The following is a 27712-nucleotide window of genomic DNA, read 5'->3' as shown; positions in this document are numbered from 1 at the left end:
CAGTGCTACATGATCAAAGGCGACGGGGAGAGAAGGGGAAACGAGAGCTCTAAAAATGGTTTTGCAGCTGATTCTGTGAGTCCTGGCAGTCACTCTCTCCAAATACATGCAGGCACACACACACAAGCATGCTCGGCGCTTTCATATTTAACTAAAGGCAGGGCCCGGCGTGTGTCACACTCCAACAGGGGGACACGACTTTCGCTCGTTTGAGGAGCGGAGGCTTTGTTTCCTCTTGGTGGTGTGGCACCGAGTACCTGGGGGGGGGGGGGGGGGGGGGGGTGAGAGATTGTTTCTCTTCTCTCTTAACAGGAAACAGCATCAGGAATGAAGGGAAAGTGAGAGGGGAACCCGACTACTATGAAGTTTCTCCCAGACTCCATTTCAGAATATGGTGCTATAACTCCCCTACATAAAATCAATGATTTGTTTAATTTAGACAGAGCTCGTAAATGTGCTAATTTCAGGGACAGCCAACAAATCTAGAGGGCCTTGTTATCCCATTTGCTGCTCCATTAGTTGGGAAATGATACAGCCCAGCGTTGTTAAGAAACTGAATGTTCGGTCTTACCATTCAAAAAAGGAAATAAGTGACAATGCTGCAATTGTCAATGAAAAAACTAAATTCATATTAATATTACATATTCACAAATTTACTTCAGATTATCTTTTATTTAAAACTGACAGCAAGTACAATTATAACCATACAGGCCTGACCGAGACCTTTATAATACTGTTTTCCAGAGTTGTTTTTTCTTCAATTTGTACCATTTTAAGATTGTTCGACTATTTATTGTAAAAGACAAATTTAAAAAATGTACAGGTAAAATATATTTGACTAAGATAAAAGTAATTATAAAATTATTATATTTTATGTTAAATTATAACCTTATATTATAGATTTATTTTTTTATTACATTTTATTATATAATTTTATATAAAACAATTAAATAAATATATACCTGATACACACACACACACACACACACACACACACATACACACACACACACACACACACATATATATATATATATATATATATATATATATATATATATATAAATTATATAATTTAATGAAAAGGGTCTGAAGGGATCCAGTGAGTCTATTCATAGCTTGAGTTATAATCTTTAGCACTCCATGTTCCTGTCCTGGTAACAATATTTTATCAGGGGTGTTATATTCTCTCTCTCTCTCTCTCTCTCTCTCTCTCTTTGTCTCTCTCTCTCTCTCTCTCTCTCTCTCACACACACACACACACACGCACACACACTCCAGCTCTATTCTCAGTGCCAGGCATCAACACTCATCTGTCTGACTGGGACTCAGCAATTAGGGGCCACACAAGCAAATGCCACTCATGACCTGAAGCGCAAAGCCACTGACAAACAAGCAGAGACAAATCAAGGGTTGATTTAAAAGCATATCGCTAAAATCTCAATATTTGGCCATTCAGATTTAGCAGCTTGCCCAGACAGGGCCATAAATTCACCCTTCCATAAATAATTAATATGACAGTGCGATGTAAATCTGAGTCAACCCTGTTGGTTATGGAATGAAGTTTACTGTCATTATCATCATTCTGTGCGGTTGCCTAAAATTCGAAATATAATTTATTTAATGTGATAAACACATACAATTACAAAAGCAGAAAAAAAAAAAAAAAAAAAACTATAATTCAACCCAAACTCACATAATCCAAAAGCAAAAACGGGGGCTTTATCTGATGAGATGCTTCTTTGGTTTGCCTTCACTTTGCATTTAGATTATCAACTTCCACTTCAGATGGTCGTTTATGGTGCCGCCCCAGTGCCAACAACACAAGTATGCCTGACCACACCTTCTGATAGTATTCTGGGATATACTCCCATTGCCCATAGAAAGACATTTAAAACAACTCTGGCATGGGACATGCTGTCTGGATCTTACTGTAGCTCTTCTGCAAACCGTGCACAGTAAATCAAGTGAAGCTAATATGAATCAAATCAAGACAATATATTACACTAATTGCCTTATCAGATGGCTGTCTTGAATGCTTTAAGGTTCCTTGCACAGGGTGTTGAGGCTGTATTCATAAACAGGGCTGTCCTTGAATAACTCAAACGAAACTCTATTTCAATAACAGTCTGCTAGAATAAGTCGAATAAAAGAGGCCAGTACGTCGTCGAAGAGTGGAATTCCAGCCCTCTTATATCTCTCTTAACCACATCCAAGTGTGGAATAAGGGTCTTTGTGTTTGTGTGTGTTCAGCGTATGTGTCGCATCGGCTCTGGTGGTTTCCTCTAGGATTATAAGTGTGCCCTGAGCGAGGGAGATTGGTCAAATGCACGCCGAGCTGCCACCTCTGACTGTGAGCATGATTCAATGTGATGTCCACTTTGTGTCCCTTTATTTGCCTCTGAAAGGAAAAGCTTGTCTTTTATGTCTGCCACGCGGCCCTTTCCAACCCTGCACAGCTAATCATACATCCTGTCAACACGACTGTTTTACACTAAACCCTGTTGTTCTGTTTAGAAAGCCCGGTTCTGTTTATGGTGCAGAAATGATGCAGCCTTATGGTAAAATCAATAAAGTTGCATGGGTTATAAATATATGAATCTGAAAACGACAGCAGAGGGGGAGTAATTATACAAATAAAACATTGTGTTCTCGGCGGGAAACACGCTAGGACATAATTGATTAGCATTTTGAAGGTGATAACGAGACATTTTGCGTTTTGCTCTGTTGTATAGCGCACGCATCTGTGTGTGTGGATTTTAACTGTCTTGACATGTCCTTGTGGAGTGATCTCAACCGTGATGGTAATAACAATAATTATCTTCTAAGTGTGGAAAGTCAAAGACATGAATATTCTCATACAGCGTTAAGTTCAGCAGACAAGTGCTTTCACATGATTTCATCAGGACAAATTAACAGTAATTGCACATTGAATTGTTCCAGAAATATCAGATGCTGTTGCTTTCTTAGTTTGATGTTCAAAGAAAGGTTTTTTTTTTTTTTTTAATTCAGTGGCACCGTATAATTTGTTGGTCGTGGCCATGAGGAAATCACATTGAGAAAAAAACATGTCCAGAAAAATGAGTTGATCAAAAAAAAAGTTCACATAAACAAACTAAAACTCAAAAGCAACCAAGACTTTATAGTTCCATTTGGAAAAAAAGGCAAAAGCTGGCCAAATCTGCCATCACTTTTGATTAATTTTTTAGTTACTCTTTCACAGGCATTAGATATTTGAAAAATTGTTATTAATAAGGACATGATTTCTAGAGATTAACCCCTCGTTCCTTTATCCCTGATCCAGAGACCTTTGGAAAATTGATCCTGTTAGATTGATGGATGTCCTGTTTAAGGGTTTGTCCTTGTGCTAGTGTTTTTGCTGTAATCCTGAGGGCTCGTTTGTTTAATGATGCAATTGTATCTAATTTTGTCACTTCTGTGTAATGTCACATTGAACAAACCTTAAGTTGTTTAATTTTGGGTTGTATTAGTCCTAAAGAAAACCTTCAGACAGAATAAACATTTTAAGTTACTTTAAACACTTAACCATTTTTGTTTGTCAGTTGATGAGTTGGCAGACAGTAAAAACTATGTTCCATCAAGATGATGTGGTCAAAATTTGGAATGCAGACAATAGCTATTGTGTTTCCATTAAAATCAGAATATCACAAAACTATTTGTAAATACATGTGCAAAATAGAAGTGAAACAGTTGTAGCCATTCTATAAAAAGCATTCAATTATTTGTGGTTTAGAGCGCAAACAAAACTATTGGACAAATTTCATGTTTGCCAGCAATTGGTGGCAAATGCCTTATGTCTGGGAACAATACCACATCTGACAAATCAGTTCAGTAACAGTCCAAATGTACATTATGCACATTAAAATTTATGCAAAATCCCAAAAGTTGCATTGAAATATGTAGACGAACACTGGGCTAATGAATGTTAGTGCAGTGGTCATGTTTACCATTTTGTAAACAAAATGTGGATTGATGACCATCGCAGATATACAGCCATTTAGCACAGGATGAATGGTCGAAATGAGCTTCATTATGGAGCTGTGTCATGGGGCCCTGTTATCAGGCACTGCACCATGGGTCCAACTGCCTGAGATAGAGACAACTCTGTGGACAGAGCCTTGATGTTGACACACAACATATTAGTCCCCCTGGAAAAACGGGGCTTTGTCCCAAATTTCCATTTCCTCTCCCACCGTTTAACTGGTGTCATCAAACAAGGGCAGATGGAGCTGGACACTATGAATGAGGGAGCATCTGAGGGAGAAGGAGAGAGAAGAAAAGGGATGTTTATTGTCCATGTATTTTTAAAGAGGGCATCTGCAGCACTAGATGTGTAAATATAGCTTGACCCTAGAAAGTAAGAAGTAGTCGTGTTAAAGAGGATCTTCGGGTAAGAAATGGCCAAAAAAGGGCAGTCAATAAAAGTCATTGAGCTTCATTAACACTGACATACACCTTTCTTCCATGTTATTAATGCCCCTTATTAAAGCATAAAATTGCATATTAACTATTGATTACCTATTACCATTCTTCAATAATCAATCGTAACTGCTTCAAACGCATTCTAGTCCATCTTTATTTTAATTTGGTTTAAACTGCTCTTTTGTCTAATTTTTCCATTCAAGCTGAGAGCAAATTCTATATTTATCGTTCCATTATGTTTAAATATAGGGGATGATCAGCACACGTCAAAGACAGGCAATGCTAAAACAATTATCTTTATAAAGTGGTAACCTTTTGACCTATGACCTTCAAAATAGGGCAGTACAATTGCATGGAGATTTCGGTCTGTTTTGTGAAAGATTAAAGAGAGACGATCTGTTGCACCTGCCAGCCCAGCGTGTTATTATGGCGCACTACGGCTATGACAGGTCCATCTTGCGTCCCAACTGGCTGATGTCAAACTCTTTTCTTCTGTGGTCAAAATTAGAGGATCAAACAGGATTGGATACGTTCAGGTCCAAGTATTCTGCCATTTCAGATCTGTAAGAAAAAGAACAGAACTGCAGTGAAACAACAATCTGAATATGAAATGAATGGCTTGCCAATTAGAGGCGAGTTTTGGGCTTCCCTGTCGTGTCAGGGTCGTGTTAAAAAGAAGCCTGTGATCTGGGTAGATCTCTGGAGCAGCAGCGGTAGGCTTCCAATACCATCCTACACCCCCTGAGTTCACAGGACACGTATCACCTGCGCTCAGCATCTCGGCTCCATTACAGGCCTGCCGCAGCTTCGGTGCCATTCTGCGCATCTGCTCCCAGAGCAGTCAAAAGCCCATAATGAGCTTCTCTCACTCCAGCTGTCCCACTGATAGCCTAAAACCAGCTGCATGCTGGGAGCTGCAAGGATAGGCTGTCAGCAGGCCGATGGGCTTGACCCTTGACCCCTAGCTCAGCCGAACTTCAGCATTCTGACTGATGACGCAGAGATTAGCGCTCCCCGGAGATGCGCCGCCACACGTCTGGTCGCCGCTTTGCCATTGCGACATCGATTCATGGGATTTTGTTTTTTCCACACATAGGTTACAGACCAGTTCTTGTGTAACCTTTGAACTTTAGCAGTGAAACAGCAAGTCTGTTATCCAAGTGCCTGATTGGAGCAGCCATCACTGAAGTGTGATTAGAACTCCACCAAACAAACATGGAGGCCTTCATTGGATTCCTGTCAAGTCCATGCAAACCAAAGGTGACAGATGTAATTTGTTTGTCCCGATAGTTTAATTTAAGCTGATACCTTTAAGCTAGAGCCGCAGTGTGTGAAATGGCAGAAGGAAATGGGTATGGGGACAGTGGAAAATAGGGAGAGAGAGAGAGTTCCTGTCCACTTGTCTCCTTGGCTTCTTAGTATATATGCCTTACTGAAGGCCAGCTGCATCAGCCAAAGAACTTCCACATTTACCTTCTGAAAACAATCCATTAAAACTGTGCCGGGCTACCGGCCCTGCCACTCCACGAGGAGCGCAAGAGGGAATGGAGCGACAGCGTGAGATAGGGACAGTGTATTAACCAGGAGTGAAGGCATCATGTGAGTAACACAGTCGGGAAGGGAGATAGAACGAGAGGTAGGAAGAACGATGGAGAGGATGTGGGAGAGAGAAAGAGGGAGAAAGGGATTGGAGAGAGTGAGTGAGGACACTGGCGGACAGCTACAAGATGGAGTAGCAGCATGCGGGAGATAAGCTGTCGAGGCGGAGACATTGTGTGACAGTCCTCGAAGCGGCAAGCAGGCGAGAGTGTGACAGGGAATACAGAGAGCTGCATTATTGTTTAAATCATTGATTGCTTCCCTCCTCCTCAGCCTGTGACGTGTGTGACACCAGAGAGAGGGCTGAAAAAACAGGGTGCAAAACCTCCTCCTCCTCTTCCCCTTTGTTCTTCCTCATTTACACTGGATGCACCGTATACCTGCCGTCTTTGTCCTAACCATCAACTGGGGTTTGTCTTCACTTGCTTTTTTGCCGCTGTTTCTTTTCTTTCTCTACTTCATTGGTGTGTCTGGATTGCATTTAATTAAGCGGCAGAGTGGAGATTTCTGAAAACTACATATATATATATATATATATATACACACACACACACACACACACAGAGGTGTCATGCCCATTCAAACTGATTTTTGAGCCAAATGGATTAGAATGCAGCTTCCATAAGAAAAAAATTAATAAAAATGATAATTAACCCTTTAAAGCATACAGTCACACCAGTGTGATTAGAATCTTCAGTGCGTCACATTATCAACTGCTATATTCAAATCTGTATTTGCACTTTGGCGGGCATTGAGCCAGTGATGAACACATCACATGCATCATATCACAACTGTTTAGCGTTATTAACCATATAATGCTTATTTATGATTCTGACATTTAAATAAAGATAAATAAAGGACAAGCAAAACATTTATAGTTTGTAAAATATGCATTGATCTCTATTGTCTATGGAAGCGGCAATAATCCTTTCAAATATAATTGGGTAACCGTGTTTTATCCGAAAACCTAGTTAACACATTGTGTAGGTAACTATAAAGTTAACTCTACTCTTAGAATATTGTAGGTACAAAATTAATAATGCCCTAAAGTTGTGTTCTTTTGGTGAATTTCTTCGTTTTGAAGCTAAAGTTTGTCACACAGCCTGGGCGATTCGTTCAGAACCATCGAGTATTCGCGTGCGGGTGGTTGGGGGAATCCGTCCAGAATTTCTGTTAAATTGACTTTTACCGATGACCGAACTCTGAACTTCAAAGAGCAGCTTCTGATTCACAAAATGTGCTGCCGAACACCAAGAAAAGGTGCAGTTTGCGTTGTCAGTGCTTAAATGCTTTAAAATCGTTTGTTTATAAGCTACAGAATAGGCCTACTTGGAAGAATGAATTGATGCAGGATTTATAGGCCTAATAGGCTGGAATAGCGACAGTAAATGTGTTAATAATGTATATAATAGTTAATATTGGATATGACGACATTACTTTAATTATTGCAGTGAAAGCAAGTAGTTCTATTATAAATAATAATCGTTTTTATAGTTGTATTTGGGTAAATAACTATAAACCCCCAACTGGTGCCCCCTCAACAATATTGAGTGCATGACACCCCTGTGTGTGTGTGTGTGTGTGTGTATACATACATACATACATACATACATACACATATATATATACACACACACACATACAGTATATATACATACACACACACACACACACACACACACACACACACACACACACACACACACACACACACATAGTATAGTTGCAAAACATTACAAAAACATTTTACAGTTTTTGCTATTTTTAAAGTGACAGTTCACACAAAAATAAAAATTTTGTCATTTACTCAACCTCATGTCGTTCCAAACCTGTATGGCTTTCTTTCTTCTGCGGAACACAATGTGATATTAAAAAAAATATATTGAAAACGTCAATATAATGAAAGGGTCTGTCAACCCATATGACAAAAATCCTGGTATGATAGTCGTCAATACAACTTTTGCGCTATATGCCAAGTAGCAATGTCTAATTTGTAAAGGAATCATTCTTTTTCAGTCTCAATAAAAAAAACTAAATTGGTCTGAATAATTCATTCATGAATCAGGCTAATCTGTTTCTGGAGATCAATTTAACTTAAACTGAGATTAACAGGCTACTAGATAGGAAGATTATCAGTGCATATGTTACATTTCTTTTGCGATGAGGTTTTTGGAAGGACATGAGTAAGTAAATGATGACAGAATATTCATCATGCATTTTAGTCAAGGCTAAATCATCCACACAATTATTGTGGAAACTAAAATATTTCCATGCTTTCTATGATTTATTTTAATGCTCAGAAAACTGGGGGAACTTTGTTTCGAGATTTAAGAATGCAATAAATAAAGACTGAACAACTTCTTCCTGCATTTTATCCTGACACTGCAAGAAATTTGATCAATTTCACCATTCAATCAACCTTTGATATTTTCCGTTAAGTGAGAAAGTCACCTCTTCTACCGGTCAAATGCAAATTCCATACAGAATCATCTTCCCGTTTAGACCATAAGGACATGATTTGTCTGTATCTTTATGATGTGCAGCTTTAAGTTCAATAAATAACACCAACATTAAGCCTGGTAGTCTAGTCTACACTACTCATACTATAGTTTAATTAAAACAATGTTTTCACATGGCTTTCATTAGCAATGTTTCTTGAGCACCAAATCATCATATTAGAATGATTTCTGAAGGATCATGTGACACTGAAGACTGGAGTAATGATGCTGAAAATTCAGCTTTGCCATCACAGGAATTAATTACATTTTAAAATATAATAAAATAGAAAGAAAAGAAAAAGAAAAATCACAATATTAGTTTTATTTTTGGTCAAAAAGTTCAGTTTACATAATGCGACTCAAAGATGAATCATGATTTTTGTGAGAAAACACTTGTTTTCACAAATATCTGTGAACATGGTGAATGTGACCCATCAAGTTCAAACCCTACACTGAAAGACGTCTCTTTTCCTCTCATCTTGCTCATCTTGCTCGCCTTTCTCTCCAAGTGCAGGCAGTGGAGGTGTTGGGCAGAAAGTGGCTAACAGTGAGGTCTTGTGACACTCCCCCCTCCACCCACTCTTCCTCTCCGCAGGCCGGCTGTCTCTCTCCGCTCGCCCAGAGCCTGACACTGACGTGACACTCGTGAAATAATTATGAACCAAAAACACTGCTGACAGCAAACAGCCCGCTCCCCTCAATGATGTGTCACCCATGATTAGCATGGGTCCTGGCATCCTCGCAGCCCGCAGGCGGAAGAAAAGAGGAGGGTGAGGGGACGGAGGGAAGGAAAGGGAAGGGGATGGGGGGACGGCGAGATGGACAAAGAAAAAGTCTAAGAAAAAAACGCAAAAATTAAACAGAGAGGGATGAAGCGTAAAACTAACAGAGCTGGTAAACGGAGGGAGTGATATAAGGACGTACAAGGATGTGGGGTGGAGTTAGATGCTCTGCTTGAAGCTCATGACCGTAGGGAATAAACCTTAGATACTGACACCTGTATCTGTCATCTGCTGTTATAGGAGACATATGCCTCGCTTCAGGCCACCACAGATCAGCACCGGCGGCGCCACGCGCTAATATGTGGTCCCTGACCTTTGCCTGTTAAATACCAAAGGTCAAAACAGATGTGGGTGAATCAGGGTTGGACATAATTCAGAACTGAGTGTGAATTTGAATTGAACTGACCACACCCTACAGGAAGCTGAATTGAAAAGTCGGGACTTGCAATTCAGAGAACGCAGATTTACTGCATTCTGGGAAATTCACACAAAAATGATTTGTGAATGAAAATTAAGTTGTTCCAAACCCATATGACTTTCTTCTGTGTGTCTGGGTTTTTTTATTCTTCTGTTTTTGTCATTAGGGTCCAAAACAAAATAGCATTGTATGGACAAAAAACACCAAGACATTTTTCTAAATATTTACACACACACACACAGCCATGTTTATGTGATTTGTGAGGACATTCCATAGGCGTAATGGTTTTTATACTGTACAAACTGTATATTCTATCCCCTTACACTGCCCCTATCCCTAAACCTACCCATCACAGGAAACATTCTGCATTTTTACATTTTAAAAAAACACTGCTTAGTATGTTTTAAAAGCCATTTGAAAAATTAGGACCCCCAAAATGTCCTCATAAATCACGTATTTTCCCGAGTGTCCTCATTTGCAGGTGTGTTATCATAAAAATGTCCTCAGTTGTCATGAAAACAAGTACACACACACTAATGCAATTAACAATCTAACGTCAACATTTTTCAACTGTTAAAAACTTTTAAACAAGGCAAGCTTTCAAAGTTTGTCTTTATATGAATTCACTTTAATTCTATTTCATTGCATTTGAATTTCAATAGCAATTCTGCATTCTGCATCCTAAATTCAAATTTAGAAATTCAACTGTAACGTAAAAATCAATTCAATTCTGAATGGCAGACATTTCTGCAGTGAAACTTGAAGGAGTTTGTGTGGCACGTGTAGGACAAAATGTGCAGTTGCGACAAAAAGTCAGCTAGTACACGTTCCAGGAAGTGAAATCCATCAGCCACTTTGAAGCAGGCGGACCAGGCGTTTAAAAAAGCAGACCGCATCTCTCCAGCCCTCTCCAGTGCCAGAGTGAATTTGCGCGACGGCGTTGAGATTGATAGGTGGATTCACAAAGCCCTTCAGAACTCTAAGGAAAGCAGCTTTGTTTCCATGACTGGAGGTATAAAATGCACAATGTACATAACTCTTCTTAACAGAGAGTAAATCCCGGTAAAACAACTTGGCGTCTGAAGGGACAGTACATTTCACCTCACTATATTTGGAGATAAATCTAGGATGATCAACCATGAAACACTCACCGTCCAGAGCTGGGAAAACACTGGATTTATAGAGCTGGGAGTTTCAAAGAGCTACAAAACGTCTGAGAGACAGAAAACACAAATAAAAAACATTTTTATAGTGCGTCAAATAGATGGGCATCCCAAAACGTTTTATTAGCCGCTTTTTGTGACAGGCTTTCCTTCTCCGACACGATGCTCAGGCCAGCGTTGAGCAGTAAAATGAGAGGACGGCTTTGTTGTGCTAACTCAGACTAGTCTAGACTAGCATGTGGGAAAAGCTTTGAAAATGAAAGCCGGAGTCTGCGTAGGTAGGGCTACAGACGGAAGGGTGTGTGTCGGTAGCAGTGGGAGGGGTGGCGTTGGCCAGGGCTGTTGGTTGAAGGGTGGCACAGAGAGAGAGACACATGGTGACACCGCAGCTTTGAAAGGTTCATACAATATTAATGTCCACGAGGGAGAATCACTAGCCTGGCCCCAGGGGTCACCCAATTAACTGGAACACACTCCCATTTCCAGTGTGTGTTCTGTGCAGTCGGCTCCATACCTCCTTTCTGACATCAATGTGTGAATGTGTGTGTGTTTGCTCATATCTGCGCACAATGATAGTCACCGCACTCGTAGCTCATGTTTTCTTCTGTTACTCTAGTCTCTCTCTTGGAAGAAGAAGTGTTACAGACAGTGATGCATGGCTGTAAAAAGCTAATGTACTGTTTTACTTTTTCAGCTTATTAATTTGCTGAAAATTAATTGACTGGCCTGGTGGAGCTGGCTCAGGTGAATCTAACAAACAGAGCTGCCCTTGGATTTGGACCTGGCAGTGCTAGACACAGTTTAGTCACACAGTAGAGAAAGGACAAAAAAGAAAGTGAAGAGGGGAAAATGGGGGAACAGCCTGAGAAATGCTGCAAGCTGAATTCAAACCCGCATTGCGTACACAAGCACCAACGCTCAACATATCTGATGCAACGGCTAACCCACGACTCTAATGATCTAAACATTTTAATAATATTTAATGTTAATTTGGTACAATAATTCATTAATATAAGTAATTAACTAAACTTAACGTAATTCATATAATTAATACAATTTACTTAGAAATGTCTATACTGTTATTTTTGATCAATTAAATGCATCCTTGCTAAATGAAAGTAGTATTCTTATTTTTTCTTTTAAATCTTACTTACTCCAAACTTTTGAATTGTATGCCCGGTTCCACAGACAATTAAGGACTAAAATGCATATTTGAGCTGTTTTAACTGAAAGCAACTTGCACAGGCATATCTTAAAATATGTCATTGTTCTGTCTCAAGATGCAGTGATGGTTTTTTTTTCTAAGGCACATTCATTAAAGCTACTTAAATGTCCTCCTAATTGAACTAAGGCCTAGTCCTGGATCAATCTAAGCCTTGTCTGTGAAACCAGGCTGTAGTGTATCACAAATTCCACAAACATATTAAGAAGCAAAAACGGTTTTCAAAATTGTTAAGAAGGATCATGTGACACTGAAGACTGGAGTAATGGCTGCTGAAAATTCAAATTTACCATCACATTACATTTTAAAATATATTTAAATAGAAAATAGTTATTTTTAAATGTAATATTTCATATTGTGTGTGTGTGTGTGTGTGTGTGTGTACGTGCATGCGTCCTGGTATATCCTACATTATAGGGACAAAATGTCCCCACAAAAATGACAATATCCAAAGCTTTCTGTGATGGATAAGTTTAGGGGTAGGGTTAATGTTGGTGGGATAGAATATACAGTTTGTACAGTATAAAACTAATTATGTCTATGGAAAGTGTGTGTGTGTGTGTGTGTGTGTGTGTGTGTGTGTGTGTGTGTGTGTGTGTGTGTGTGTGTGTGTGTGTGTGTGTGTGTGTGTGTGTGTGTGTGTGTGTATTTATATAAAAATTAATTGCTCTAAATTAACATATCAAATTGACAGCATTAGAATTAATACAGAAACATGATATACTCTCTGTTCTATTGTATGATAAAGCTTATTCTGTGACAGTAAAGCTCAGAAAGACTTTTCATGGTAAACGGATACATGATTAAAGTCCCTATTCACAACTGACAGTATCTCATGGGGCACTGTTACTTTATCTGGATGTCATAGCAGGTTAAATGAGGGCTAATGGTTAGGCTAAACGCTATGAATCTGGGTGTCAATGCCCTGATTGTGTTCTTATCAGCTCTCACAAAAAAGCAGCACCATCTCTCTCTCCCCTATGTCTCATATTTCACACTCAGGTCTACAGTCCCCATGGTCACAGACCTCTCTTGAGCACCTGCAGATGACTGATATTAGCCTACTGCAGGCTGTACTGATGTTATATTTGCACTGCAATTCAGCCCTCCATGGTGGACAGGGTATCATGATGTAGATAACTGTGAAAGGTTATGCAAAGAACCACTACATTGAGTAGAAGCAGAACTGTGACATTTCATATTTCAATGCCATGCAAATTGGACAATTTTAGCTGACCACTGGCACAGATTTATCTCTACTAAAGAAGACTACATGCTGAATAATCCAAATAAATACTTGTATCAATTGCGGTTGAGATTGAATGTTGGAAAATATTAAAGTCATCTTTCACTATGTACCCCAACACACAAAACTGATGTAACAAACTTATCGTTATCAAACAAAACAGTGTGGACTAACCTTTACAGTCAGTATCTAGACTATGTGTGTGTCTCTAGTTCTACACTGCAAAATAAACAAAAGCTTAACAAGAACCTGTACAAGAAAAAAAAAAAATAATAATAATCCAAATTTAGGATTATTTATTATATATTATAGCAGATAAATTCTGCTATTTTCTTGAAATACACATTAATAAACAATGATAACCAATGAAACCATATAGCTAAAATTAGTAAAAAAAACGAAAGCCAAAAATGATAGCCTTTTTTTTTAGCCGAATTTCTATTTAAATAAACATTTTGTTTAAAAAATATTTAATTATCAAAACCAATAATGTTATTATTTGTTTCAGTCTATCACTATTTTCACTACACACCCTTACGTCACCTGACTGCAGGGGCAGCAACGAGTATGAACCCACTTCTGATTGTTGCAGCAACACTATTTAAGCATATTTAGTCCTTGTCTTAATCACAAACATGCTCATAAGATTCCCAATTAATTACACACATTCATAATAGTCATTTAAATGCAGGGACTCGTTTTAAATGAGATCAATTATGCTAATAAATGCATGAAAGCCCATTTAAAACAATTCATACCCAGGGAACTGATGTGATAGTATTTAGACCTTTTCTAAATATGTAGAGGACTTTAAAAAAAAACACACAAAAAAAAAAAACACACGTGTATGGACTTAAAGGGCCACAGTAATTTAAATGGATTATTGTGCTAATGACTACCTGAAATAAACTTTGCCATTACGTTATTAAAAGGTTATTAGTAAGAATGATGCTTCAATGAAAAGAGTCATTCTGAATGTCCATACCAATATTTTCTTTATTTGCCACTGCATTTTTTTGGCTTTAAGAAATTGCCTTAAAACAAGTCAGGACATATAAATAGAGTAGATATTTCTCTCTTTGCTACTGTTTTTCAACCAGCAACGTATTCTGGAGCTGATGAGACAAGTGGGTGAGTTCGGCGCCATCTTTAGACAAGCTCTGCATGCCGGTGCAATGGCCTGTTAACAGCCTGTCTCGAGACCAGCCATCATGACAACAGCTCTGCCAAACACACTGTTTATATACAGTGCTGAAATAAAGCATTCATCTATGTTTCTGTCATGTGATTTAGTTTTGTTAAACAAATAATTAATTGAATTTAAATAAGTAAATTGTGACCCTGGACCACAAAACCAGTCTTATGGGTAATTTTTTTAAATTGAGATTTATACGTCATCTGAAAGCTGAATACATAATCTTTCCATTGATGTATGGTTTGTTAGGATAGGACAATATTTGGCCGAGATACAACTATTTGAACATCTGGAATCTGAGGGTGCAGAAAAATCGAAATATTGAGAAAATCGCCTTTAAAGTTGTCCATTTCTATTGGCGATAGTGCTGCATTCACTCACAAAAATAAATGTTTTATATATTTAAGGTGGGAAATTTACAAAATATCTTCATGGAACATGATCTTTACTTAATATCCTAATGATTTTTTGGCATAAAAGAAAAATCTATAATTTTGACCCATACAATGTTTTGTTGGCTATTGCCACAAATATACCCGTGCAACATAAGACTGGTTTTGTGATCCAGGGTCACAATTAAGTAATTGAACAGTAACTAACCCATCCTCAGACAGGATCATATGGAAGCCAATTTCTGGCACATAAAAAAGAAATGATGATTTACCAAAGCATGACTTATGAAATAAAAACTCATAATTATGGCAAAAAAAGGTCAAAATTATGAAATACTAAGTCATAATTATGAGACTTAAAAAAATCTAAATGAGACTTAAGACAAAAAGTGACTTAAATGACGAGTCAAAATTGACAAATCAAAATTATGAGATACTAGTCATAATTATGAGATAAAAAGACTAAATTTGTCATACGTTTCTATGTCACATAATTATGACTTGGTATGTACTAATTATGATTTACCAACGCATGATAAAAAAAAATTTTATTTCTTATGTGGCGGAAATTAGCTTACGTAAGATCAGTCGGAAAGGAAAGGGATAGGGAATGCGATTGGGACATGACAGATCTGAACCTGTGAGCTCGCAGCTCTTCGAAGTTCAGTCAGCAGTGGAGTGAGTTTGAGAGCGAGTCTCTCACTAAATGACCCTGTTTGCCGCCTCCACAGTTTCCAGGGGAAATTCAATTGAGCCCAGTGACATATTAGCATTCTGCTGATCAACACAGAGGGTGGACAATCCACTTAACGAGCGAAAAGACTGCCGCACAGCTCCTCAATATACGATAACATCACACATATACAGGAAGGTCACAGCTCGGGGTGACCAAACCACAGCCCACGACACGCATACTCCACAAAACACACACTGAGACTTACTCCCACTGACTGACTGCGCAAAACATTTTTGTTTCTACAAACAGCATGCGAGATGGACTTAAGCTTCATGACCTGATGTAGTGATTTCAAACAAGCTTATGAATACAGTATAGAGAATCAAATATAACCTGGTGCTAATACAACATAAAAGAAAGTGTGTACATATCTATTACAGAATGCCAATTCCAACACATTACGTTCCGAGTTTGTACATTGCATTTTTCATAAACACTTCAGTACAGGCGTTTACAACCATATTTCATTTTCCTTCCCATATTAAAGTGTCCTCAGCATTCTTCTAATAACTACACGTCGAATTACACCTCGTGCCACAACCCCATTAGTCACTGACATTCCAACAAATCATTTTTTGGAGCAACCCTATCAGAGCAGGCTGACAGTAAACTCGCCATAGTATTATGAGCTTGTAAATACATTATCCGTGCTTTTGACTGTCATAGGCGTGCGTGTGCTGAGCAGTGCTATTACCATGTGCCTCTGTGTGTGTGAGTGTGTGAGTGTGTTTGTGTGTTGATTGAAGTAATTAGGCACTCACTGGATGGACTTTAACTCAGCCTCGCCAGCTAATAGCCAACAAATATATAAAAGCAATAAACTAATGGTGTGAGTAATTAAGCAAAGCTGTATTTACACGCGTGAGGGAGCAGCCGGCGCGGCTGGTTCCCGCTGGAGATCAGCAGAGGGTGGAGTTTTTTTCTGCTATGTCTGATAATCAGAGACTGAGAACACTCAGACAAATCAGAGGAGCAAGACGACATTTCCTGCTGACATTTGGAGTGATACGAACGCAAACATTTTCACAAATACAAAGAACAGGATTTGTTCTTTCAGACAGGAAAGTGATCAGGATATGACACAGAGTGGATTCTAACCGTTAAACACGCCACTTTTATTTGTTGACAACATATGCACTATATGAAATTCTGAAATATTTGGAAATATTTATGAACAAAATGCAATAAAGTTGTTCATCATTTAAATTTTAAGCGTGACATCATTCTTTTTTATTTTCATTTAGTTCATCCTCTAAAACAGGTCAGAGTCAGACCTGAGGCCTTCTTTCCTGAACAACAAACCTAATCTACATACATTTCTGTGGCCTTTGATGGATTTGAAGTGTGGCTGACAGCTCAGGAATTACATATCAAGAGGACTAAAAAGCGACGGATTTATTGCGCGCTGCAGTGTCCGCGGTGCATTTTAAAGGTCGCAAACGCAACTGTTTCACACCAAAGTTCCCGGGGCCTTCCGCCGAATCTGAATACAGATGAGGTTCTCTGATAGATTGATGCATAACAGCTTCCAGCATGCACAAAGTCCCAACAACCCGCAACGTCGGCTCCCTTTAAAGCCCGGGTGTATCTTAATTTGAATGTAAGCAAGCGATGGCAAGTTTTCATTATAGGTTAAGTTAAAACATCAGTTTCCAGTGCACTCTGCCATGCTTGTCCATCAGGTTGTTCCATGAGGGATCACTCAACTGTGTGAATGTTTTTTTCTTTGAAACAAGATAGGCACATTCAGTTTTTTTCAATATTTTCTTTTGTTTTTCAATTTCAAAAAAATGTGCTTCAAATACTACATGTGGATTCCAAAAAGACTTCATGACCAGTATATCACTTAAAAAACGCCGGATGGAAATGCCAAGATGCGCATAAATTCTAAAAACGTGTATAAAAAACTTTTTTTTGTTTATCCGACAAGAAAACATGCACATAAACTACGACAGAAACACATTTATCGTATAAATTCCTCGATGACTGGGTTTATTGCTTTGCGCATGCGCATTCTGAGGCACAAATAATTTATTATTTATGAAAAGACCCACTGTAGCCCACTTCTACTGCAGCAAATTAAAATTTTCTTAGTGATATTTGGCGCGAGTTTATCAGGAAGTGAAGATTTTGTTCTCTTCGTATCGCTGGATGGAAACGGTGCTTTATTCGCAAATGTTTTAAGCGACATTCCAATTTTGTGCGGAAGTTAAATTCGCAACTCTGAATGGAAACATAGCTAATATTTTTATGTTACGTCTGAATTTTGCAGTCATTTTTGTAAACGAGTGTATCTTGTTTTTTTCGAGATGCTGAATTTTCCTCTGTCCAGCTCTGAGGATATTCGCACCTGCAATCTCAATATGTTTCCTGTTATATCATTGTGTTCATTTTACCCCAGATCTTCAATATCTGCACTCCCACCAGCTCTCCTTTCTGTGTTGTCGAAGCGTGTGTTGCCTTTAGGGTAATAAGGGCAAAGGGAAAAATATTATGTCCTTTCACAATTATCAGCATTGCAAATATTAAAGTGTCTGGCTACATAGCAGAGGATACTTTGATTGGTATCTTAACCTTTGACTACACTATAAAGCAGTCAACTCCCGGTGCCCATATTGGAAGGGCTGGAATTTAATTCTGAAATGATTTGGGATAATAAGGAAGATGGATAATGTATGCAAGAGGGATATTACGTTTGGGCTAAATGCAGTTGGGGGGCCAGCGCTATTGGAGTTGAATAATCACAGCGAGTTATAATCCGGGTGATAGAAATACCGCACTGTCACAGTCAAGAGAGCAACTCTTAAATCACGCAGAGGAAGAGAGGCAGAGAAAGGAGGGAGAGGAGACGCAGGCAGGCCAAAGGCGCCCACCGCTGCACTTTGACTGAAACTTTCATTAACGCTCTCGTGTGCCTTTGTTTTTTTAATAACCACGCCCTCCTGTCAACCCTCCCTGACTGTAACACATTTAATTTCTCAAAAATGCCAAATTACACCGGCGACTCAACGACATTAAGCCGGAGACAAAAATTCAGTGGCAGATTTCCACAATGACAAATTCATATTCACAAAGATCAACAGGCAATTCTGATCACAACAAAGGGCCAAAACAAAGCGCTTTAATTAGAAATCCACAGATAAATTATGTTGTTTAGGGTAATGAAGACTTTTTCAAGCACTATCACTTTAAAAAAATAAAAAATAAATAAAAATAACATAACAGTTGGCATAACAAATTTCAATGTTGACCTAGCTACAGTATATGACATTTTGTCACAAATTAATTGTGCATTGACATTTTTGGATGCTTAGACTGACTATTCTGACATTTTTGTAAACTAGTGTATTTAGCTTTTTCGAGACGCTGAATTTCTGAGGATCTTGGCGATAAAGACACATGAATGCACTATTCCCTTAAATAAGAACAGTTAGTTACTTCGCGTTAAGTGGTATGATACGTTACTGTTGTTGTGCATTTTATAGAGGGCAAAACACAAATTTTAATGTTCAAAGAAAAATTTCTGCAACTATGACAGTTGTGAATGGGCCAGGCTACACAAATCAAACAGGAGAGGAAAAGTGCATAACAAGTGTAATAAATCACAAGCGCTCCTAAAGTACAGGGAGAAAATACAATAGAGTTTTTAATTACACAAATACCAAACTCATACATGATTCTATGAATTAGCATAATGATTTCATAATAGTAATGTTAAGTCTCTGCTCTGTCTTTGCCATGCTAATAAATCACATGATATTGTCTTTTATTCCAAATTCATTTCATTCAATTTTACAAAAAGCTGCCAAACCCTTATCTAAAGTGCTTAAATGATATTTCAAGGAGGGGGTATTTATCATTGTACTATGTCTGAAATAAATACCCAACATCACAATGTTTAGGAAACAAAACAAAAACAAATGTTGACAAAATATAATTTCTGATCTATATTTCTTCAGCAGATGAGCGCAGGCTATGTCTTTAACTCTGTGAACTGTGCAGTGTGCATGATAATCTCATATAAAGACTAACATGACGTATAGTCTCACTTCAGTCTGGACACCAGTGGTGTTTCAGCCTTTAATTATTCTCTGTAAAAATCACCTCACCTCTCCTATTTTTTCCGTCTTACTCTGTCTCTCTCTTTTCTCTTGCACTCCTTTGGCTCCTTTTGTTCTCGTTGTGCCTATTTATCACTGTGTGAAGGTTGAAAGAGATATTATTAATCCTGGGGAATGAAGGCAGGGTTAGCGGCATGGATCGCATTGTGAGAGGGGTAATGATAGGCAGACGTGCTTGGCCAGTGGTCTGTGTGGGCTTGATGAATGGGGAGCAGGGGCAGAGTGAGTGGAGCTGGGTGGCGGGCCGCTGGGCCATGCAGTACACCCCCCCCAAACACTCCGACACCCACCCACCTGCCACTCTTTTATCAGATCAGCATTAGGATAAGAGGAAAAGCAGGGAAGGAATATATATCTACATATGTATTAGCACTTACAGACACACTCACACACTCTCTTTACCTATCTGACTAGTTCATATGGCAACTATACGAGTGTGACAAATTCGAACCTGAGCCCCCATTGCACTAACCACTGCACCATAGCTCCACTTTTTATTTTATCCTCAAACACCTTTGGATTCAAGTACAAAAGTGATTTAAAGTGGAACTGATTTACTAAAATTGAAAACGGATCATCACTTTCATCACAAACAAATACAATAATAGTTATCTGCTTAAACATTTGATATTAAATAGAAAGAGAGGATGATTTAACAGTTAAAAAATAATAAAAAAGCCATTTATGCAGTATGTGTTCTTAGGGCTGCAGAACTGTTTAGCATAAACCATCAGCATAATCAAAACATGCACAATTATGCAAATCAAATCAACAAAAAGTAAAAGCCAAAAATATCATGAAACCACAAATTATGTAAATGTGTATTTATGTGTTGAATGGCAAATAAGACAGGATTTAAAGGCGATAGTGTGGGGTGCTAATATATATGCAGAGACCTCACAAGAGTGTTCTGCATTGGAATCTTATTGTCAAAGCTCAGCGCCACTGACAGGAAGACACTTGATGTATTTTCAGCAGGAGGGAACATGATGGTTTCGCACACTGCCCTTTTAAACACACTGTCATGACAGCTCTGACAATGCAACAAGCCAATCAAGCCAGCTCTATTACTCTAAGTGTCATGTCTGTGGAGAACTAACACCGCGGCTCAGCTCTTTCCCCATCTACAGGGCCACAATAACACCTTACACCAACCTTATCACCACTCACGCCAACATGCGATTGCCACATTTACACCCCTGAACACATAAAGAGATGTTTTAGTCACTTATTTAAAAGAAAAAAACACATTATATTATTATTATATTATGTTTAAATATATTTAATAGAATTTAGACATTTAAAATGTTAAAATATTACAATAAAAAGTATATTATTACACAATATTTGAATAAAATATTATTACTTATAGTGTACATATACACACACATATATACATGTATATGTATATGTATATATATAAATTGTTGTATACCTACTATGTGATCTATTGACCAGCAGTGGACTCCAGCACCAGTAATTAACTAAAAAGATTTAAAAAAAAAACACACACACACACGATACACTATGAATCATTACCTCCCTCTACTCTGGAAACAATAATAGATTAGCATGAATTTAATATCCCACTATATATCATAGTATTATTGCCTCATGACAGATGTAATTGAAAAACACTCATTAGGGCCGTGGGGGTGTTTTATTCAAAGCCAAAGCCTCAAGCAGAGAAACAGTCACGTCATACATCACTACCAAGCAAATTTCATGACACCAAAGGATAAATGCAGGTGAACTTTACCACACATGCTTTAAAAACTTTCTTCCTGGTTCTAGTAGCGCAACGCTAACACTTCTGAGAGACATTCACATGATGCTTACCTAGTTTTTTACTCCTCAATTCCCATCAAATGACTGTTGATTGTGTTAAAAAATATCTAGTAATTTGTTATCTGGTCAAGACAACACATGCCGTGTCTTACCAACAGCCTTTTCATTCCCTGAGTGGCTAAGTGCTAACCAGTGAGCTCTCTGCCCTCTGGAACACTGACAGACAGTTTAAGAAAAGTATTGTTTTCTGTCCTCTTCCTGCTCATCTCTGCCACGTTCTGCAGAGCTGTGTTGGTAATATTTTACCTTTTGGCTGTCTATGTTTGTGCCTCCGGTCTGCCTGATGTACATTTATCCGATTATCCTCTTACTTAAGACGCAATATGTCTTTCTGTTCCGGTGTTGAAATGGGAGGCCACCAATGTGCTGATGCTTTTTAAGTAACTGGGGCATAATAATTATTTTGAGAAATTGGGCTGTTCAGGACTTAAGGTGTCATGGTGTTTTATCCATGACCTGTCCTCCATCATGGTGAAAGCACTATCTCTGGAAGTGGCTGGCCATTTCATTAAGTAGGCAATATTTCACTGGCAAAAAAAGTTATTTTATACACTGAATATCCGTCACGTTGTCCATTAACCGTCTCTGGGACTGATTTTTTTTTGCGTGCCGCATCCCGGAGCACCTAGCCTGAGCGATGCTGACAACCTCTGAATCGACCGCTGTGATCTTACCTAACAAGCATTCTCTGTGTCAAATTAAAGACAGTGCTCACCATAAGAAAAAAAAAAAGAAAGAAAAATCCTGAACGTAGCTCTGATCACAGCAAACAAGGTGTTATTTGATCCAGTTTCAAAGGCATCTGCTTAAGCAAACACTGATCAAATGTACCTTATGTTTGGTTCCCAAATGTTTGAATACTGATTTTACTTCCTTTGTTTTTTATCTTCTTTTTTTTTTAGGTAATCTGTTTCAAAATAAAAATGAAAAAGAAACAGGCTATTTACACGCTATATATCAGTAACATCTTACAAATAATGTACATTACAGGGACTGATCCTTCAAATAATGAGTATTTTAATTTGTAACGAACATTTTAATTTGTTATTTTGTCAAACAATGAACTTTACTTTTCCATTTATGTAATTGAAATAACATTTCATTTTCCAGAAGTCTCTTTCTGCCCTTGATGTCTTGACATGGGTTTTGATACAAGATTTGGCAACACATTCTACATTTTGTTTTATTCGCTTTATACTATTTTCACAAGTAAGGTGTACATTTTCAAAACTCTTAGTATAAAAACATGAATCAGTTCATTCAACAGCAAACAATGCAAGATACATGTTTCAAATCACCCTTGTTGGTGAAATAATTACAGTAATCACTGTAAAAAGTGACACACGTAAAACGTGATAATTTAAGTTGAGAAAACTTAAATTCTTTAGGTGTTACCAATTGAAGTAATTTTTTTAAGTTGATCCAACTGTTCACTTTTTACAGTGCAGGCTACAGTTGCCACATTAGAAAATACACTTACATTACCTAATTTATGTAATTGAATCCATAATGTTTGTAATAGTATATATCTAGTGTGTTATTAAAAGGTGTGATGAAGTTATAAAACTGCCATGAGGTTTTGTGCTAGAACAGAGTTTGCTGCCAATACAGTAAATGTTCTCACTGTACCATATGACTAATACTGTTATCTATACTGGTAATCTGTTTACAGTATCACATAGCATACATGCTGTAATGTAAAAGGCTGAATTTGATGCCATCTGTCTCCCTTCTACTGATGCATCTCTGATCAATCTGATGTTACTATACAGTCATTGACTGTTTCCTCTCCCTTGTACTCTTTCTTGCTCCGTTCACAAATTGCAAATTTCTCTGTCTCTGTCTCTCTCTCTCTCTCTCTCTCACACACACACACTTTGGACAAAGTGGTGGTTATTATCTATAAATCACTTATGTAAAAATTATTCATTACATTTGGTAATCCATAATGGAAAATGCAAACAAGTTATATAGAAACTGTCTATAGAATCAATATCTAGGTGTACCAAACGATTTATTGATTAACCATTAAGTTCAGTTGGATTAAATAATAGACAAATGTATTTAACTGAATGAGAAGAGATGCACATCAAAAGGTTGATAGTAAGAGCTTTATGAAAGGAAGCAACTGTGACTGAAACACTTATTTTGTGTTGTGAAAAGGATGCTTTGTGATTTTGTGTATTGTACTAACACAATTGAAAATATGCTAAAATGTTTGAAAAAAGTGCACTTTTGATGATCTGTTAGTACTAAGAGTTTTGAGAATGTACACCTTACTTGTGAAAATAGTGCCAAAGCGAGAAAAAAACTAAAATGAAAATCATCTGGATCTGGAATGCCCTGTATCTATTTTTATCTGTATTAGCAGATGGTTTATATAACATTCAACCAGGGGGCTGGGGCCTACTAGGAGGCTACAGCTATTTTAAATTGTATTATTATTATTATTATTATTAATATAAATATTCAAACAAACGTGGGCGAGTAAATTATTACAGATTTTTTTTTATTTTGGGTGAAGTGATTTTTTTGTTGATTTTAAATGCCACAAAAATAACTACATGTAGTTGATGATGCAGTAATGTAAATTTCCCCAGCACTGCCTGATATCATGTAAGGGTTTCTGTGGCATTTAAACAGCGGACGAAAGCCGGGAAGACGAAGAGAGGTGACGCTTGTGACAAATAGACACTCATGGCTCAGTCTTTCACAGTCTGGTCAAAATGGCCAATCCATCATAAACTGGCCATTTCCCAACAGTGAGCAATAAAAGTGAGCGGGGAGCACGGCGTGTATGGCGGCATGCAGCGGCCCATCAGGGACACGGCCGGCGTACTGGAGTCAGGAGTGACAGCGCATGGACCAGGCTGATTATGCCGCCATTTCCCTGGCTCGCGGTCTGCGCCATGTGATTTGGGGGGACAACGATCAGTGTATGAATGTTTTGGGAGGCTGTGCCAGCTTGTCAGAACATTAGACGTGCTAATGGAAAAGCTCCCCTCCACACACACACATACACATGCGAGAGCAGCATTACTGCAGCCTGTCACACTTGGCTGGACACTAAACTAATGGTGCAGCAACAAAGAGACAGAGAGGGAAGCAGCAGGAAAATAGTTTTTTGGTGAGAAAGGACGAGAAAAAACTCTGATGGAGACAGAGAAGAAGAGGCTAACAGTGAAGAAGGATGGCAAAGATAGAAACGGCATACAAATTAGGCAAGCGGAAGAGTGTCAAGGGGAGATGAGCATGACGAGAGATCGAGAGGGAGAGAGACTCATTATTAGTTGTGAGTGACGTGGCGGGGCCATGATGAGCATTATGCCCTGTTGGCAGAGACGCCCAGTCAGAATGCAGCAGGCCTGCCACCTCTTCCCCAATCTGGGAGAAAACAAGCCATCCCCCTGGGGGAAAAGACACACAGGCCTTCACCGCGTGGCAGCTCCTGACACCCTCGCATGGCATAGGAATCCAGACGAGCCGGGCAGCCGACGGGTACAGCCAGGCATTATCATTCCCTCTCATCCCTACATGTAAATATGTGTTTTGTTATTGCAATATGTGCCAAAGAGGACGCTAGGTGTCCAAATCCGGACACATGTAAATAGCGAAAGTTTGTCCAACTTGTTTCAGGTGAACGCAACCAAGAAGATGTCAGGCGAGCGCTGTCAAATCAGCAGCTGGGGAAAACAGTCTTTGTGACTCGTCTTTGAAAGAGGGATTCCTCCGGAGCACCGGGACGGGTCGGATCATCAAAAGATGACTGCGGTGTGCCTTCCTGGATATGAAATCAAACAAAGGTCTACATACTTAAAGGATCAATTGGATAAAATTGTATTAGATAGTTAGTTGGCTAGTCGTTACCACAAGGATGAGACTGAGATGGTCGTCATACTGACAACTAACCCTTTTGATCAACCGAAGCCATCTTTTCCCCAAGCCTGGCCACAGAGGTGGCTGTGTCCATTACCAATGTCCCCTCCCCTACCGCAGGGATCCTGCCAGGCGTAAAAAGTCTCAAACTGTCGGCATCTACACAGCACTTCAAAAATTCATCAAAGCTAACAAAAGAGAGCATTCTGTCCCCACTGGACCCTCACATCTAAACACACACACACACACACACAAGTGTCACAGTAAGCCCACCGCTAGCACTTTTTCTTCCACCTCTGGTCGATTCTTCTCATCCTACCCCTTTCCCTGTGCAAGCAAACAGAATATGAGTGTTAAAAAAGAGGCGCTCTCACCGACACTCTCTCTGACAATTGCTTTATTGCGTCTTATCGAGGAATATGAAACTGTGTTGCATGACATCTCGCGGTAAGCCGAATAGATATGCCAATTCATTTTTTTTCCCGCAGCCAGCGATTTGACAAGCTAGACTGCCCCTCTTGAAAGGCATCAGTCAAGCGCGGCGCTGTCGCCCTGGCTTTTCTCTCTCTCCGTCGCCCTCCCTTCTCCCGCCGGCTCTCTTTTTCCCTGGCAATCTGTAAGCCTCGTCTCCAAAATTGAAAGGCCCAGTCACTGACAAAAAGAATGAAAAGAAAGAAGAAGGTAGGGGGAAAAAAGCCCCCCCACCCCCCCAAAAAAAAAAAAGGAAAGAGGAGGAAGGTGGGGGGAGAAACGATTTAAGTATTGCAAATATAAAATGATAAGAAGGATATATGGAGGCTGCTGGAGATAACATTGTGGATATCATAAGGGGAATGGAAAGGAGAAAAAGAGAGAGCGAGCGAGAAAAGGTGCTAAAGAGATTGGTGCCATAAGCTCCAGGTTGAGGAGATGTCACCAGCACTAATACGAGTGTTTAAATATTTGATGCTTTGGGATAAAGAAGGATCGCCTTTGAACGGTATTGAGTGTCTGGGGGAGAATCTATTAGTGAAAATCTGCTGTGATTTGACAGCAGAACCACGGCCTGGTGTGTTATTCCTCAGTAGTTCCAGCAATCTCCTGCTCCTCTCTTGACTTTAATGTTTCTCTGCCTTGCTTCAGTAAGTGCTGATTATCACTTTCTCGGGTGGAGCGGGGTTGTGGGAGCCGATGGTGAGACGAAGAACAAGAGAGGGAGAGAGAGAGAGACAGAAGCAATGAGAATGACATTATCAAATAGGGATGTACTACAAAAAGGTCATTTCCTCAGAACAACTGCTTTTGAAAATTTAAAGTCAATGTGTAATTTTAACATTTTAGGACAGAAGATCTCTCACTGTTATCTTCAAAAACCAACTGAGGAGTTACAGCTGGAACACTTAACTAACTCGTAACCTTACTGCCCTTATACTATTTTAAAAGAGTGGGAATATTTCAGTACTCAATTGGTTTATAGTACAACTGTAAGCTTAAGTAATATCTGCACAGAACTGCAAAAATAAAATGTTTTCAAACACATTTCCAACTGATATTTGTCAGTCAAACAGATAGCCTCAGCCCAAACTCATTCCATTGGTTGAGCCAATGTTGTTTTGACCCATCCAGTCACTATGATAAAAGCATCTGCTAAATGAATAAAATGTTCTAATACTTTACAATTTAATGTGCAGAGACAAATATAAATAAATGATTAGTAGGTTTACCTCCCTGTAATGTGTGAACAACACAGGTCTAACAAAACATTGATCAGTTTGTTTAAGTGGTCTGACAGTGTAGCTTTGGCTCAGCTAAAATAAAAATAGATAAATAAATAAAAATAATAAACTTAAATAATAAAAAATAAAATGAATGACTCTTATGATAAATTGATTGTGACGATCCTCATTTGTAAGCTGCTTTGGATAAAAGTGTCTGTTAAATGACCATTGCAAAATATAAACGTAACAGCATGAGTGGAGAATGTTTTGCGGAATATTAAAACAACGCAAGTATACAAAAGTCCTAAGGAAGTAACACAGAAAAAAATGTCTAAAATCAACCATCAAATAAAGTATAAGCAGCAACACGTACCATGTACTTTGGTTTTTACTTCAGTACAGTTCTCTACAACCTCCGACAGCAAACAAAACATTGCATTTCCCTTCTCACCTGGACCTGATTGAGACTAGGCCGT

At 38.7% G+C, this 27712-nt stretch overlaps 1 protein-coding gene across 4 annotated transcripts in view; it reads right to left on the bottom strand.

Moving 5' to 3' along the window:
- Positions 1-3944: 3944 nt before the first annotated feature.
- Positions 3945-27712, bottom strand: part of LOC307161087 (uncharacterized protein) — an 87764-nt gene continuing 63996 nt past the window's right edge. For 2 of the 4 annotated variants that reach the window (XM_079875594.1, XM_079875595.1), the window contains exons 5-7: positions 21251-21299; positions 4849-5004; positions 3945-4275 (exon numbers count right to left, since the gene is read on the bottom strand). In XM_079875594.1, the coding sequence (XP_079731720.1) occupies positions 4956-5004; positions 21251-21299 (98 nt within the window). In that variant the 3' untranslated portion in view covers positions 3945-4275; positions 4849-4955. Of the gene's footprint in view, positions 4276-4848; positions 5005-19858; positions 19891-21250; positions 21300-27712 lie in introns of those variants that run through there. The other 2 variants (XM_079875596.1, XM_079875597.1) reach the window with 2 other exon arrangements.

Source organism: Squalius cephalus, assembly GCF_949319135.1.
Source record: "Squalius cephalus genome assembly, chromosome: 7".
Classification (NCBI taxonomy): Eukaryota; Metazoa; Chordata; class Actinopteri; order Cypriniformes; family Leuciscidae; genus Squalius; species Squalius cephalus.
This window is presented reverse-complemented; position numbering and strand designations above follow the sequence as displayed.